The 15,017-nt window shown below is 46.5% G+C and overlaps 5 protein-coding genes across 5 annotated transcripts; 2 read left to right on the top strand and 3 right to left on the bottom strand.

Moving 5' to 3' along the window:
* Window positions 1-3,634: 3,634 nt before the first annotated feature.
* N7506_000029 (uncharacterized protein) lies at window positions 3,635-4,841 on the bottom strand (the record flags this gene model as incomplete). Its single annotated transcript, XM_056949325.1, has 3 exons — window positions 4,776-4,841; window positions 4,448-4,725; window positions 3,635-4,386 (listed from the first exon to the last, which is right to left on the bottom strand). Exons 1-3 carry the CDS (start codon window positions 4,808-4,810, stop codon window positions 3,635-3,637), a joined length of 1,065 nt encoding a protein of 354 aa, XP_056815240.1. The 5' UTR covers window positions 4,811-4,841.
* Window positions 4,842-5,561: 720 nt separating this feature from the next.
* On the bottom strand, window positions 5,562-5,919 carry N7506_000028 (uncharacterized protein; the record flags this gene model as incomplete). The annotated part of the gene is made up of 2 exons (XM_056949324.1): window positions 5,562-5,645; window positions 5,695-5,919. The coding sequence occupies 2 exons, from the start codon at window positions 5,917-5,919 to the stop codon at window positions 5,562-5,564; spliced, it is 309 nt and encodes a 102-aa protein (XP_056815239.1).
* A 1,565-nt stretch (window positions 5,920-7,484) lies between these two features.
* Window positions 7,485-11,018, top strand: N7506_000027 (NADPH oxidase family protein; the record flags this gene model as incomplete). Its single annotated transcript, XM_056949323.1, has 5 exons — window positions 7,485-7,550; window positions 7,610-8,342; window positions 8,395-8,479; window positions 9,640-10,680; window positions 10,733-11,018. The coding sequence occupies 5 exons, from the start codon at window positions 7,485-7,487 to the stop codon at window positions 11,016-11,018; spliced, it is 2,211 nt and encodes a 736-aa protein (XP_056815238.1).
* Window positions 11,019-11,822: 804 nt separating this feature from the next.
* On the bottom strand, window positions 11,823-12,971 carry N7506_000026 (uncharacterized protein; the record flags this gene model as incomplete). Its single annotated transcript, XM_056949322.1, has 4 exons — window positions 11,823-11,927; window positions 11,982-12,196; window positions 12,245-12,344; window positions 12,393-12,971. The coding sequence occupies 4 exons, from the start codon at window positions 12,969-12,971 to the stop codon at window positions 11,823-11,825; spliced, it is 999 nt and encodes a 332-aa protein (XP_056815237.1).
* Window positions 12,972-14,121: 1,150 nt separating this feature from the next.
* N7506_000025 (uncharacterized protein) lies at window positions 14,122-15,003 on the top strand (the record flags this gene model as incomplete). Its single annotated transcript, XM_056949321.1, has 1 exon — window positions 14,122-15,003. One exon carries the CDS (start codon window positions 14,122-14,124, stop codon window positions 15,001-15,003), a length of 882 nt encoding a protein of 293 aa, XP_056815236.1.
* Window positions 15,004-15,017: the final 14 nt, after the last annotated feature.

The following is a 15,017-nucleotide window of genomic DNA, read 5'->3' as shown; positions in this document are numbered from 1 at the left end:
AGGGGATGAAGTTCCAGTTCTCCGGTCTAGCCCGAGGGCTCGGAATGGAGCGGAGATCGTTCCAGCAGGTTGAAATAATTTCTAGGGGGTACGAAGGTATTATGGAATGCACGGACCCGCACTTTCGGTGGGGAGGGTTAGCCAATCTTTTCGCTCGGTCACAGTTTCACCACCCTACGGTTTCCTCACGTTGACCGTTGAACCTAGCATAAATGGTGAACGATCAATTTCGTTTCCCTACAAATTAATGATCTAATTGCGGTCAGATCGGTCAGTTTTCGTTCCACAATGAATCGATAATGCATTTGTCCAAAATCCTGCTCCCAAAGTCCTGCTCCCCTACAGATTTGAAGACAGACGGCAATTCTACAGTACGCAGGATAATGGCCATTTGAACGCAGTCTCAAGTCCATTTCTTTAGTCTCACCACACTCCAGTCTACAGACTACTCCAGTATAATCTACTTTATCTTCCTCTGGAAAATAGGAACCATACTGTCTCACGACGAATCCAACCCAGCTCATGTAGCTCTAATCGTAGTCGACGAACAGTCTAGCCCCTCATGATTTAAGATAGTGGATATAAAGTAAAAATAAATATAAGCGGTCTGAATACTAGTGAAATTCCGATTTTTCTATTTTCAAGTTCACCTACGAGATTGAAAGCGGGATCTAGAATAGGCCATCAATATTAGGAATACAAATAAACATGCGGGCAACAAATGCCGGCGACATAAAGAAGAGGAAATCAACTGGGCAAGTTTATGGTACAGAGACGCTATTTGAAGAGAGAAATGATGTTGATGTATGACAGAATACAACAATTATTTGGGAGTTGACTCAACGATACTTTCCATCACACGTATCAGTAGAATGAACCAAACATCATCGAGTAGTCATTGAGTGGGAATCCATCAGGGTTAACAGGCAAGCAAAGTTGCGATGATTAAACTGATTAAACCTAAGTCTGTGGCCGAAAAGAATGGTAAACGAATTCATTCACTCATTTCTTGTTAAAACACAATGAAAGAAGTAGGATGTTTATTGGAGATTATTGGCCAGTCAATAGTCTCCACTCCAAATCACGCGCATTTCCTAATACCCAGCACACCCCCAAGTTAGACGTTTTCTTAGACGGGCCTGTGGCATGCCCACATTCTTCCCGTTACTCATTAGGCTTATGTCAGTTACAGTAGTCATTGGGGAAGATCATGGAAATATGCCCTTAATGGAGCCCTCTCTATACGGATTACGGTTCCGTCTCGGCCGTCTCGGCCGTCTCGGCAACTACTGCGTATAGAGAATCATGTACGTACTGTATGGACTGCAACATTACAGTAGGTAGGTAGGTAGGTAGTTTTCATTTACCCTGACCCCTCGCCGAAGCGATATGCAGGCTACCACTACTATATATCCTTGTACGTACATGTGAAGTGTACCACTTCCTGGAACGAACTTAGAGCCTCGCCAAGGCCTTTCGTGGCCTAATTGCCGTTCACGTTGTCAAGCTGCCCTCGTGGCGCGCGACTTCGGAATCTTTGTGATGCCTCCGCGAAATCCAATACAGCATCCACCGTTTTTGTTCGCGAGGCATGATGTAGATGACCTCTCCTTTCTTCTCCTGGACCCCCAGCAAGCTCGACACGCTACAAAACGTGTCACCGACTTTCCTCCGCAACTCCCGCCGCAACTCCCTGAGATCGGGGCAGTCCCACAGGACGTGTTTCAGTGTTTCCCGGTCCCCACAGACGCATCGGTCATTGTCTTGGAAGTGAAATACCTTCGCAAACGTCGCTAACCAGCAATGTCCGGTTCGTAGCTGTGAGAGTAGGTAGGCTCGATTCCTCGGCAAAGGCCCGTAAAGCCGTCTGGTGTACTTGGCAGGTAGTGCGTTGTCAATGGTACGGAGATGTCCGCCTTCTCCAGACTCTTTCCATTCCTTTTCCCACTGGACGTGGATGTTGTTTCGGACGAAAGCTTTCTCTCGGGACAATAAGGGGAAGAACGGGTGGGTTTTGCCTGGGATGGCTGCCTCTTTGGCCAAACGGTCTGCTGAATCATTCCCAGGCGCTGCGCAATGTCCCGGTATCCATTGGAGACGGATGGAAACTCCGTGTGCTTTGGTGTTTGTAGCCGCCTGTAGGATAGCATAAATAATCTGTTGACCGGATTTGTTCCCTGGGTTTTGGATTGCCTGTAGTGCCGACATGCTGTCACTGAGGATAGTAGCCAGCCTAACTTGCTCACCATGTAACCCCCGGCGCTCCGAAGCACCTTTGTTGATAATTTCGATGGCGTGCAAGATACCGATCAGTTCAGCGGCATGTACAGACCATCGATCAATAGACCCGACCTGAATCTGTACGGATTCGGACGCTTCCAGATTGTTGTCGAGCGTGACGGCTGCGGCCCCTAGATGACCATGGCGCCCCGACGCATCCGAATAGACAACAACGTCTGAGATAGACCGAATGGTTTCAGCTCGCTGTGTTGCTATCTCTCTATCTGATTCAATCTCGATTTCCGTAAAAACCTCTGTTCTCCATGGCGGTCGCATTCTAGGGTCGATCATTTCCAGATCTTGCAACCTTTCCAGGTTCATTGTCTTCAGCGCCTGTGTGAGTGGGAATCGAGAATACGACCCGATATTATTCCTCCGTTTTTGCAACATTACAGTAGTATTCGAATTCAGTTATACCTCCGCACTCTTGTGACTAGACTCCCGGAAATTATATCCAGCAGCTCTGAGTCCTGATTGGACAGGCTTTTGAAAGCCCCGCTTTCAGACCGCTTACCAGACTAGTAGGTGTATCTTACAATACAGCGGCAAGACACGAGAAGATGTATTATACACGAAAGCGCTATACGAATGCCACCCCCTCCTCCATCTGGTGTAAAGCAGGTGTTCTCGCCCACTCACCCCTTACCCGACTGTCTCCGAGTCAAACCCAAATATCTTCAATGAACATGGCCCTAGGCTCTCTATACTGTATCCAAACTTCATCTTATCAATGATATGGTAGAGAGCTAGTCGTTTACCACGTCACAGATAGCCGAGGAAGCTGAATGCGCCGATCTTACGATATCAATATTCGGTCAGTTTAGAATAATCTATGACCGCAATAATTGAATCGGCCGGAAAAAGACTGTACACCACTGACGATGACAGCCCTTTGCGATCACCTGTCCGAGAAGCCTGGCCTTTATCTCGATGAGATGGCTGTCTTCATGTGGGATGAGTTGAAAACCATTTTTACGACCTCCAGCATCAGAAGAGCCCTGACAGTGACAGGCAGGTTGGTCAAAGGGGTACAGTAGCATGGCAGCGTGCTAAAGAGCAGAACGCGGACTTGAGAGAGTATTACCTCCATACTTAGCCGAGCGTCAGTCGTATCATCTAGTATAATTTTGTGAAAATGATACTGCATTGTGGTTGTATTGGTGAAGTGCACAGCCTATCAGTCGAGGGTTGTACTAGGTGTCCAGTCGGGCTCACTGTTTCATGATAGAAGTGCAAAATATCATCCCATGCGTTCCGAAAAAGAACAATTCAACAACCATATTATTGCTGGAGAATAGGCAAATATAAAATTTCAAGCTGTATTGCAGCGTCAATCAGGCAATAAGAACAATTCTTAGCTCGAATGTTCATTGGTCGCACTGTATTCAAATGGTGCCACCCTCCTTTTCGCTTGCCTATGCTTTGCTGAAATCCCTCGGTTCCAGCTCTCCCATTCCAGGATCTCTTCCTCTGCCCGCTTGAGCAAACAAGCTTGATTCTCAGTATGCTGCGTTAACCTCGAAACTTTCGTTACTAACTCATCAATAGCATCTTCCAAAGATTGAGCCGATGTTCCATTTATCGATATCCTCCGGGCTAGTTTGCGGGTGACATCAATCATAAAATCACCCCCTTCTTCTATCAGGGCTCTCATACTCTCCTCTGATAGTATGGTATATTTCAGCGCCACATATTGAGAAAGTAGTTCCCGAGCTGGATCATTCGGTTTCGATTTTGGTGTTGCGCCGTAAACGAGGCGTATGGCATCTGCAAGAACCAGGCAGAATGGATCCGTTGGTGCATCGCATTTAAGAAGAAGTTGTGTCAGGCGCTGTAATGCCAGAACCTCGAGTCTGGAGAACAAAAACTGGTGTGCAAAGCAGTAAACCTTAGCGTGTATAAGAGCGATGTCACCAAGGCCCTCATCACAAGCACTAGGCTCCTTCATGAACGCTGCTGCGGCTGTTTGCATAGTCCCTGCTGGCAAACCAGCTTGCAAACACCGACTCAAAGGCGTTAGCGGTCGTTCTTCCGAAAACGCTTCGTTTAAGATTTTGGAGTCAGGCACCGATGACCCCACTTTGGTAGAGAGGAAGGCTTCTTGTGCTGCAAGGTATATTCGTTAATAGCGAACAGAATTAAAAAAGGGACTATGTATGGGATGTACCAATCTGACCATTATTGTTTCTCTCTTCAGTTTGTTCGACGAACGTTCGACTGCGCACGTCGTAATCCTCAATGTATAGATAGCTCAAGGCGCATTCAACGGTTTGCTCTTCGAATTCCGTCCAATCAATAGCCCCACTCGTACCATTCTTAATCCACTGGTCGTTGACACGAGCTTTCAATACCGGAGAGCCGCAGGACGAAAGGACTCCAGGATGAACGTAGTAAAGGGTTTTTTGAGGGCCAACAATGACCTGGATTGGGCAATCTTTGAACGTACTTCATTAATGTCAGCACAAGAAAGTACAAAGTATAAGGGCTGTACCTACCTAGGGAATTGGTGAAAATTTGTACGTGATGCCATTGCTCAACAATCCTGAAAATTCAAAGCTGATGAAAACTATCGAGATAATGTAGTGTGTGTGGTCGGAACAATTTCAACTCCAGCGAGCAGTGTGTCTTGCTGGCGACCGAGGAGCGAGCGGTAGAGACCTAGAGTGTGGTGGTCCGATGGTTCACGCTGTGGAATAATTCAATCCTAGAAACCCTTTGACCGAAGGCAGTGCATCGGATGACGGTAACGGATTAGATGGTGTCGTCGAAAATAATGGCGGGGAATATGTGTTGGCCTCAGAAAAGTGGTGAAGGAAAAGCACAATGATTGGCTGCACAGGGGTGGGACGGCCCTGGGAATCATTTAAGAGGGTCGGTGGAGCGGTGGGAGATCATAGTCAGATGACCCTGGAGAGGTCAACTTACTAGGCGGAAGAATTCTCAATTTTCCCTGGTCATGAGGGGAAAGAGAGAAGCTAGGTGGGGAATCTGGAGATCTGGCCAAATCAACCTCCATGTATTATTACGGTACCGTGACAATAAGTCATTGCCAACGATACAACAATTACGATAACAGTTTTGCCAAAATTATGAGGCGGTGGACCAGCCCGACCTAGCGCGTGTTGGAATTATTTTCTCCGAACCAAGATGAAAGAATTTAGAGGTATAGCTGATTTCGAAAAGTACTGTATATTCTTAGGAAAGTAATTTAGACTATTGAGATAATGGTTGCAAGAAATCGCTGACCGAGGATGAGAAAGTTCCGCTTTGGTCTTACGACTTCATGTAGGCTTTTGCAGCGTGTTATTTTCACCCTGCTGCATATCCTGATCTGTCACTAGCATCGGGGCTGGATAGTAAGAGTTCTTGATAGGTCAGTCGCTTTTTCATCGGAAGTCATAGGTGGCGACATACTAATTGCGAGCCAAGGAAAGCCCAAAATCCCGAAGTATCCGCTGATAAGATATGTACCTGGCCCGTCTCTCGGATTCGAATTCCCACGCATACATCTGCGCCGCACATTCTACTATATTCGCATGCCTTTTTCATCAGACTGGTTTTGCGACGGCATCGTTTTTGCCGCATCAATTTTCTTTTCGAGGTGACGTCTTTAGGCCTGGTAGAATTTATGGCGGTCATCGTGAGGGGTTGCCTTGATATCCAGCTGGGGTTTCTGGAAGTTAAGGAACCTATGTAGAAAGAAATAGGTAGCGGGAATAAATACTGCCGTGCAAAGGAGAGTTGCCAATTATGGAACGCAAAGAGACAACAATATTCCTCGAAAATGTTGAACGATCGGTCCTTTGCGTGTTGAACTCATAAAGATGACGGCCCCCCACAAAACTTGATGGGCAATCACCGGTGTCATTTGCGGCCATCAAATGAGTATCGCAACGTGAAAGCAAACCGTATCTTGGCTGCAATACCATTTACGTGTCCGCGACCTCATTGCAGCATAGTTTTAGCACCAGCAGGCCCTTTGCGTTAATTGGAGTAAATTAAACGTTCAAAGTTGACCAAGAACCTCAAAGAACTTCAAAGAGATTATATTATTAGATCAGTATCTCATACTACTACTTGTCTTTCCGCGAAATGACGTACTAAATCTATCCAAAGGAGCTACCATTTTACCTACCAATGCTTTACTCCAGATTCAAATCCACTGGCCAGTTCTATAACTATACAGTTTCGTGATTATCTGCGACCATCTTTAAATGGGTCTCCGTTAAAAACCCACAATTTTGGAAGTGACTGCATGACTTCAAGCGGATGACTACTTTAAATGCGATTCGTCGACAGTGCTCCCTTTCCTTCATCTCCATGTCCTCTATAAAGACGCCATTGTAAGAGAAAAATGATGTTGATGCCAAGAAGTGTGCCCATGTAAAACCAAAGATCGCACGGTAGTTCACTATACAATATCACGAGGAGTCCGGTGAATAGGGTAGGAAGAAACACGAAGCTTGATCGCATAGAGCCAAGCTCACATGGGTGTAGTTGTGTTGATATGGCAGATCCTAAGATCGTCTCGCGATAGCTTAGATGGAAGGGAGATTATGATCAGCCCTGCAATGATTTCTCGGATAGATATATACCTTAGAATAACACCGGCCCTGGGCAACGATGTGTGGGCCTAAGATATAAAGCTAATAACGGTGAATGAGGTGTGTTGCCTGTGGCATCAAGATTAGTCATCCTACTGGCGAACTATCATGAAGTATAAAGCTCCGTGATTTTCTTGCAATAGCTGGGAATCTTTGATACGCAAATACAGACTGATAATGGAACCCACGATCTTCTACGCCATGGCAGTGGGGTGCTTACTGACAATGCTCTTTCTCATTCGCATAGCCCCTTCCATTCTGAACCTAGTCAGAGGGCTGTCGTTCCTCATCACGAAGCACTTAACATATCCATACTTGTGGGGTCGCCATAGGCTGATATCTCCTTGCACTCGAGCTGATGCCTTGTCATACATCACGTATGCTGCAACGAATGTGTTTCTCATTGCTTTCAACACACCATCAACGACAATTGCTAGAGACCGCGCCGGAACCCTTTCACTGATCAACATGAGTATCCTGTTCTTGGCACACCACTTGGCATCCCTTGCGAATACCATTGGTGTTTCTTTGATGACGTGCAAGCGCATTCACGGGGCTGCGGGCTGGATGACTGGCATTCTCCTTATATTACATATCATCATGGCTATGATAACTGAGCAGAATGGCTGGAATCTTCATGAAAAGCCCAAACTCTTCGCATTAATTGTATGTCATCACTCTCGCCCAACCTGCCCTGCTAATCTTGTAATACTGGTCTTTCTCAGGGTGCTGTGATTATGGCCGCAATTCTATTATTATCCTTCCCTTTCGTTCGCCGTTTCCTCTACGAGCCGTTCCTTCGACTACACCAAGCCCTGGCCACAGCCTGCATATATTTTGTATGGCGGCATTTGCCATCCAATACTCTGCTGCCTCGGCTATATGTTTACATTACGCTTGGCATAATGCTACTTGCATTTCTCGTCGAACTTGTCTTTTTTATGGTTAGGAATGGTGTCTTTCCCCCCCGTCCCTATTCTCGTGCCTCTATTAGATGTGATCGGATGCAACAATCACCAATTCAGGGCAAAGAAGGAACACCGCTGAAAGTAAGGATCGCACTTACAAGGCCCCTACATGTCGAAGCAGGCCAATACATAAGTCTCTGGGTACCCGCGGCAAACCTATTCTCCTGGGCCCAGACACATCCATTCATGGTGACATCTTGGTCGCCAGAAAAGCAGGATGTCCTGGAGCTTTTTGTTCAACCTCGAAGTGGGCTGACTAGGACTATACACCATCGTACAGCTCTGGATGGCTATGCGTCCTTAACAGCATTTGTTAGCGGGCCGTATGGAGTCAGCAAATCTGTAGACCATTACGAATGTGTCTTGGCAATTGCGACCGATTTCGGTATAGCAGGTGTTATTTCTTACCTTAAAAAGCTCTTGTACGGATATAACACTTGCACGTCACATGTGCGCCGTGTACATTTCGTGTGGGAAGTCCAAACATTGGGTAAGTTCGGTCTCCACGGTCATAGCGCAGACCAATGATGCTTATTTCCCAGATATTGCGGTTGCAGCCCAACCACTTCTGAACAGCTTGTTAAGCGATGATATTTTGGACGACGGTTATGTGGGTTGGCTCTTCTTGTTTAAATGTCATCACGCTGATCATCTGAAAAAAAGATACTCGAAATGTCTTTCTATGTGGCATCAAACCAGATGATAGAGCACGGCAAGCCGTTCGGTCAGCATCGCCGTGCCACAGTTTTCAACGGAAAGCCTCGATATGAGGAGATTATATCAGAAGAAGCCTCCGGGAGAAACATCAAACGACTGGCGAACACGCATGAAGACCGCGGTGAGGTTCTAGTGATGGGTAAGTCTCTCACCTTGAACCACAAGATAGCCTCTTACGTCCTAGTATCCGCATCACATGACGCACGGGATCTCTTGAGAGGATTAGTCTGTAAACATCTCGAACAGAAAGTAAGGTTGCATGAGACGGAGTTTCAACCTTCATAAAGAGAAAGGACCAGTCTGTCGAGTGGAGGTGGGGGAGATGGGCGGGTGGGACCAGCGAATCCATTCGGCCACAGAGCCATCAACAAACCGTTCGTTCCAACGTTATTTATCACCGCACAACCGTTCAACTCGTCGATCAAATATCGTGTGTTCTATGGGTGTGATTAACTCCTGTTTCTTCTAGTCCCGGCGCACCTCACGATTAAAGCATAATCCACTGTCTGGTCAGCACCTGCTCCATCCAATCCTAATTCATCTCACCATTTCTTGAAAGTGTGTATTCCATTCTAACCACGACTTTGCGGTTGCGTCGACGAGCATTCATTAGACCATGGCGACCGGCAAAGTTACTTCAACAATACGACCATTTGGCCGGTCTGAAAACTTGTGACCAGGTGAGGAAAACGGTGGCCAACTGGTTCAGTTGATTCCGGTTTGGTCGCGACACCTTTCGAGTGTCGCGACCAAACCGGACCAAAACTGGTCACCGTTCAATATGCGCATTTCGGAAGCGCATATATTACCCATGTACTATTTTATAATTTATTTATCTTATTTTCTTGGCCTTTGCTTTCTCCTTTCATTGATCCAGCTATTTTAAATCAATGTCTGTTTCTCCTCACACTCTAACTGACTGAACTCGAGGCAATTCCTCTGCTACCCAGCTGTTCCCATTAGTTTCCACCGCCGTGAGAACTTGGCCATTGATTTGTATTGTCATTAAGCTGCAGATAAATGATGGTATCCCTTGACCCAGACATTTTATTCTCTCACGACAACTACAGAGTCGATGTTTTTGAGAATGACCCTGTTGATTGGAATGCCTGGCTCATACCAGAGGCACTCCACGATGAGAAATATTTGGCTACCTCACAACGCAGCTCTATCAGCCTGGATGACTGTATTGGGAGTCACCATTTACTGGGATACACTCAGTTTCAGTCAACACGGCCGGAAGTCTCTCCGCCATCAGATGAAACTTTACAGTTGACGTATCCCAACGACAGCAACAAAGAGATCATGATAACGGGTCTCCGAAAACCAGGCCCAGGTGAATATGCCTCTGCAAATCATGAAAACACAGAGATTCAATTCCAAATGATCAATAAAAAAGACCATCTCGATTCTTCATTGCCCAGTGAAGAACACCGGGGAAGAGTCCTTACTTCACCAACTTTCAAGTTTCCGGAAGTACAGGATATCGAAAGAGGGTTGTTCTACGAATACCAGCCGGTCAATCATTGGACCCAGGCACATGAGTACGTTGACTGCATCCAAGCAATATGCCAGATTTCAACTGGTGAGACATTGAGCGAAAAACAAGCTCGAGACATCCAAGACTGCGGTGATACTTTGATTGCAATTATACGTTCCGACGACCCGATTGCCGCCTTCGAGTCTCTTTTAGTCAAGTGTCACCTGCATACCTTACCAAGCATTGACTTTTATGACTTGAACTCGTCTCTGATGGCATGCGTGACATACCTGAGGTATTTAAACTCGGTCACTGGTTCCAGTTCGAAGTCAGACGATGTGAATCGTCGCCTTGCCCAAGTTTGGATCCATATACATTTCGAAAATTATGTCAATGATTTGAAGGAACGTGAGAAAAATGGTCTTCCGCTTAACCGACAACGTCGGGCAATCCCCACAGTAGCTAGGGATTCTATCTTGCAGGCTTTTCATGGGCGTCAGTTCGTGCCCCGAAAAGCAGATCGCGATTTTTTAAGCGATCAATGCCGCTGGGGCGAACGTTGGTGGAAAGTTGCTACTTGCATGGGACTTAGTGTGGTTCTCCTAGCCAGTGAAGACTTGGCAAATCAAATGTATGCTCATTCGTTTTTTTGTGGGATGGTTTCATTGCTAACTTTGATATAGAGGCAGAAGAACAGCGTTTCAGAATAAAATGGTAGACACGTTGGCCATTTATATTCTCAATCGTTACCCAGCTCTGATTAGACTTTATCGATCATTTGAGCCTATAGCAGTAGGCCTCATGCTTGGAGGTGATAATGTCTTCTCCAGGGACCAACTACACATATTCTTAAATGCGCTCGTGGAGGATGATGCAGATTCATGCGATCTAGAAAGATGGGTGGTCCCCAACCTCAAGTCCTTGTCGAAACTTGCTGCTTCCCGCTTGATATTTCTCCAGAGGTCCTAAGGGTATGTTTAGTTCGAGCAGGTGTTAAGCCAAATCAAGTATCTTGACGATGCCATCGTCTTTCTCCTCTGGCTCCTAGACCGTTACCCAGAGGGTGTGGGGCCTTTTCCGAGTAGCGATTGGCCTCTCAGCTAACGTAACTGAATCATGAACTCCAACCAATAAACCCATTGTCTTCTCCATACACGCTCTGGTTAGTGGTTGCGGATGGCACCACCTTCTCAGTCCCTGTCCCGGAGACCTTCGATAAATTCGTGGTAGAAAATAGTGGTCTTTGGAGGATTCTGATCTGCAGCGGCCTCCCGGCGGGCGGGCCCGTCGTGGTCTATCACCCAGCCTCCATCAGTCAATCACGCAGTATATAGAAAGTCCATCACAACCATCATGGATCTACTGTGCGGCAGTCACGGCTCATTTTTAGGAATGACACTTCATTTCCGTTTCAATCCGACCCCACAATCTATTTTACCCATAACTCTGGTATATATTTGGTTTTGTACCATGATACTCTGAATAGTTGGGATCTAGCCGCCGTTCGAGGATCTACAGGAAGAAATATAGCACTGCTAGGTCCAATTTTCTTCAGTGCTCAAGATGGAGCTTCACAACAGCTCTTTGTCGGAGCACACGAGCTGTCACCTTTAACTATCCATTTCAACTTATAATAAATCATATTTGTCTAGATACACGTTTAACGCATTTACTGAATATTTTTGACATGATATTGAAAGGCAAAGACGTATGATGACATCATTGAAACCAATAAGCAAACCAAGTCTCACAAGTTTTGATAAAGATCGTTTCCTACTTTCTCTCGTAGGAATAGAACATCCTTGCAGAGACTAAAATAGACCGAGCAAGAAGCATCAACTCTCCTACCAATCGATCTTTTTTGCGGACAAGGGGTTGCTGATAAATGTTAGTTGCATATTGATCTACTCGTAACATGGTGACTTGGGTTACCTTTTTCAAGGATTCAATGGACTTTGCTGTCGAGAGAGCGGAAAGAAATCCGAAGGCGTCCGAGTCGACAGGCCAACGATCCACGTCATCTACTCCCACCATTCCATCATCTTTCACATACTTCTGCATGATTTCCATGGTAATGGAAGGGAGTGTTTTGATGTATACATTCTGTGCCTGACCCGGCTGACGTTCTACGCACATCTCCAAACTGGCTATAGCGAGTTAAGAGAAATCATTAAAAGGAGGCACCTGCCACTTACCGATCTTGATAACACCATCTAGGCCGAGAAGAATATTCCGGCATCTCAGAGACTGATGTTCTAATCCAGTTTCATTGAGGTAACATAAACCATTCAAAATCTGCATTGTCATGAGCTTAATATAGCCGAATTGTCAAGAGCCACATACCTGCCAAATTATGGAAGCTAATTCCGCCTCCGTGGGATAAAGAGACCGACACCCCACAAGTTGCTCCAAAGTAAGCTGGAGGTCGTTAACGAGAGCGTACAAGTACCCTTCATTAACAAAGCACTCTCGGGCCGTCAATACATTATCGTGATCAAGGATATCATACAGTCGTCGCATTTTAGCTACGTCCCCTTTGGTGTACTCCCGAATGGCTACCACCTGGAACGGACGGGAACGGCGAGCTGCAATGAACACCTCGCCCGCCAGGTTACACTTGAGTGTCCGACGATAAGTGTCCCAGGGTGATTCTTCCCTCACGACCAGCCGGCGAGATGTACCGCTCTCGGACACCTGAGGCAAACCGAAGTTTTTTGGGCTTCCACTCACAACCTTTCGTGTATGTTCGATCCGGGGAGAAGCCTTTCTCTTTTTTGAGTTGAAACTACTATCCAAGTGAGTGGGTGCATCAAGCTGGTGTGGTTGTTCGCCCAAGGGTGACTCTCGTGATAAGTTGTTCACAAGCTGTTCTTTGTAGCTCTTGAAGTCAATCGCCGTGCAGTGCTTATCTTGTGTCGACATATTGGGTTAGATCAAGATGGTCGGAAAGAAAAATGAGTTAGAAGGATGTAGCGCTCGAAGGCGAAGATGGTCCTATTTATAATGCAATTATATCAACGGTACTAAATATATTTTGGGGAGCAGCCGGGCCCGGCTTTTGCAATCACATTGGTCACCAGGACGCTGAATCAGCTAAGTGGACCCTTCCTACTGTGAGGCCAAGACCAGTTAAATATAAACAACCGATACTCTCCCGCTACGTAGATTCTGCTTCATCAAAAATTATGGACGAGCCTATATACACAGACCTCGAGCTGCAGATTCTGACAGAAAGGTGTCGAACATACCAAGGAACAGCCAGGGTTAACATCAGCCAGATTACCCCCCACCCATCTGTCTCGCAACATATGAACACGAAGAACGTGGAAAGACTCTGTCAGATATTTGACAAAGAAGGTTGTCGAAGGCTCGATATCTACAACCACGTGAGCGCTGTTGTGTCACGGCAGCAACTCCATGAGGCTCTTCAAGCAGGGCGAGTAAACGCCGCTGACTTGATGACTGATCAACCTAGTCGCTACCCACACCTGCATTTCTCCACTGGTTCCATACAGTACCTTCATGGCCAACATCGATTAAAGGCTGGAGAACACTGCTTACCATCGATAGATCAATGGTGGACTGTTGACTTGTACTTGGATGGTAAGCCAGGAATCCCCCACATCCTTTCCCGCACGAAGCCCCTCTTGACAACACCAAGACATTAGTTCGAATCTTCAAACTAGCCTCGTTGACGAATATTCCAACGAGAGGGTTCCAAGTGATGGCGAAATCTACGTAAAAGTCCGCCAATATCGAAATCAAGCAAATGCAAACTTCGAAAATCGATGGTTGGCACGACTGTCAGACAACAAAGCCAGGCGACTTCGCGGACTGGAGTCTCATCCAAACGTTCGAGCTGCTTTTGATTCATTACTCGCCCTGCCTTCATTGTTGGTACACGGCATGCAAATTGGATCCCTTCCCCAGGCGCTGGCTATTTGCTGCGACGAGGTAGGATTATCTGACTTCACATCAAAAAGTCGCTGATTCCCGTTCGTAGGAGATAGTTCACGCGCTAACTAGGCTACTGCAATACTGGTCATCCCTCGTGGGACACGATCGTGCTAAAATGCTTAGAATTGACACTCATACCGTGGAAACACTGCAACTCCTAGCACCTGGTGTCTCCTCCAAGGATAGAACCACAGTGAAAGGCTTTGTACACAGTGGCGAAGTCTTTCCAAACTTCACGGAATCAGAACGGTCATCGATTTGGAAGCGATTGAAGAAAACAGAGGGCATCATTCCATCTCTGTATACGTTCTTTAAAGATCTTTGGTACCTAGAATCATGCGTGAACTGCATCAAACAACTCATCACACCTTCCAGATCTTTCCCAACGATCGGAAGCGCCGTGCGCGCGGCCTTTTTGCCTTTCAATCTCGCCCATGCAGAGTTCTTGATACAAACTTCTGAAACTGGGTTTCGGTCTTATTCGCCCTCGCAGGGAGACCCTGCGGAACTTGGTTACCGACAGCTCTGGCTTTATGCTATGCGTCACTACCCGAAGTTATCCAAAAGGCCGCAGAAGAAAGACCCTACGGCGAAGCCTACACGCGAGGTGGTGGAGCCTATGATACTTTATGACATGGCTGTACTCGCAAAGAGACTTGGGTTTCAGTCGCCACAAATTGAGCAACTCGTCCAGCAGTCGCCAGATCGGAAAATTGCACGAGATGCTCTTTTGAGAGCGCGTCGGCCAGATCTTTATCGGTACAACGAGGAAGAAGTTGAGTCTCTGATCAACAAAGTCACTGAATGCTTCTCAAGGGCCACCCCGCTTGACCATCAACTTCCAGTGCAAAGCGTTGGTGGAAGGGAAACGAAAAAGAGTCTCGATGTGGACGTCCGCAGACCCAAGCACAATTGCAAGATTGTCGGTTTCTTTTCCTTGACCAAATCCACGGTGACTCCATCAAAGAGGAGCGGAAGGCTACTTCTATTCTGGTGAGGAGCAGTGTTTAC

This window comes from Penicillium brevicompactum (genome assembly GCF_028827555.1).
Source record: "Penicillium brevicompactum strain IBT 35665 chromosome Unknown utg000001l_segment0_segment0, whole genome shotgun sequence".
NCBI lineage: Eukaryota > Fungi > Ascomycota > Eurotiomycetes > Eurotiales > Aspergillaceae > Penicillium > Penicillium brevicompactum.
This window is presented reverse-complemented; position numbering and strand designations above follow the sequence as displayed.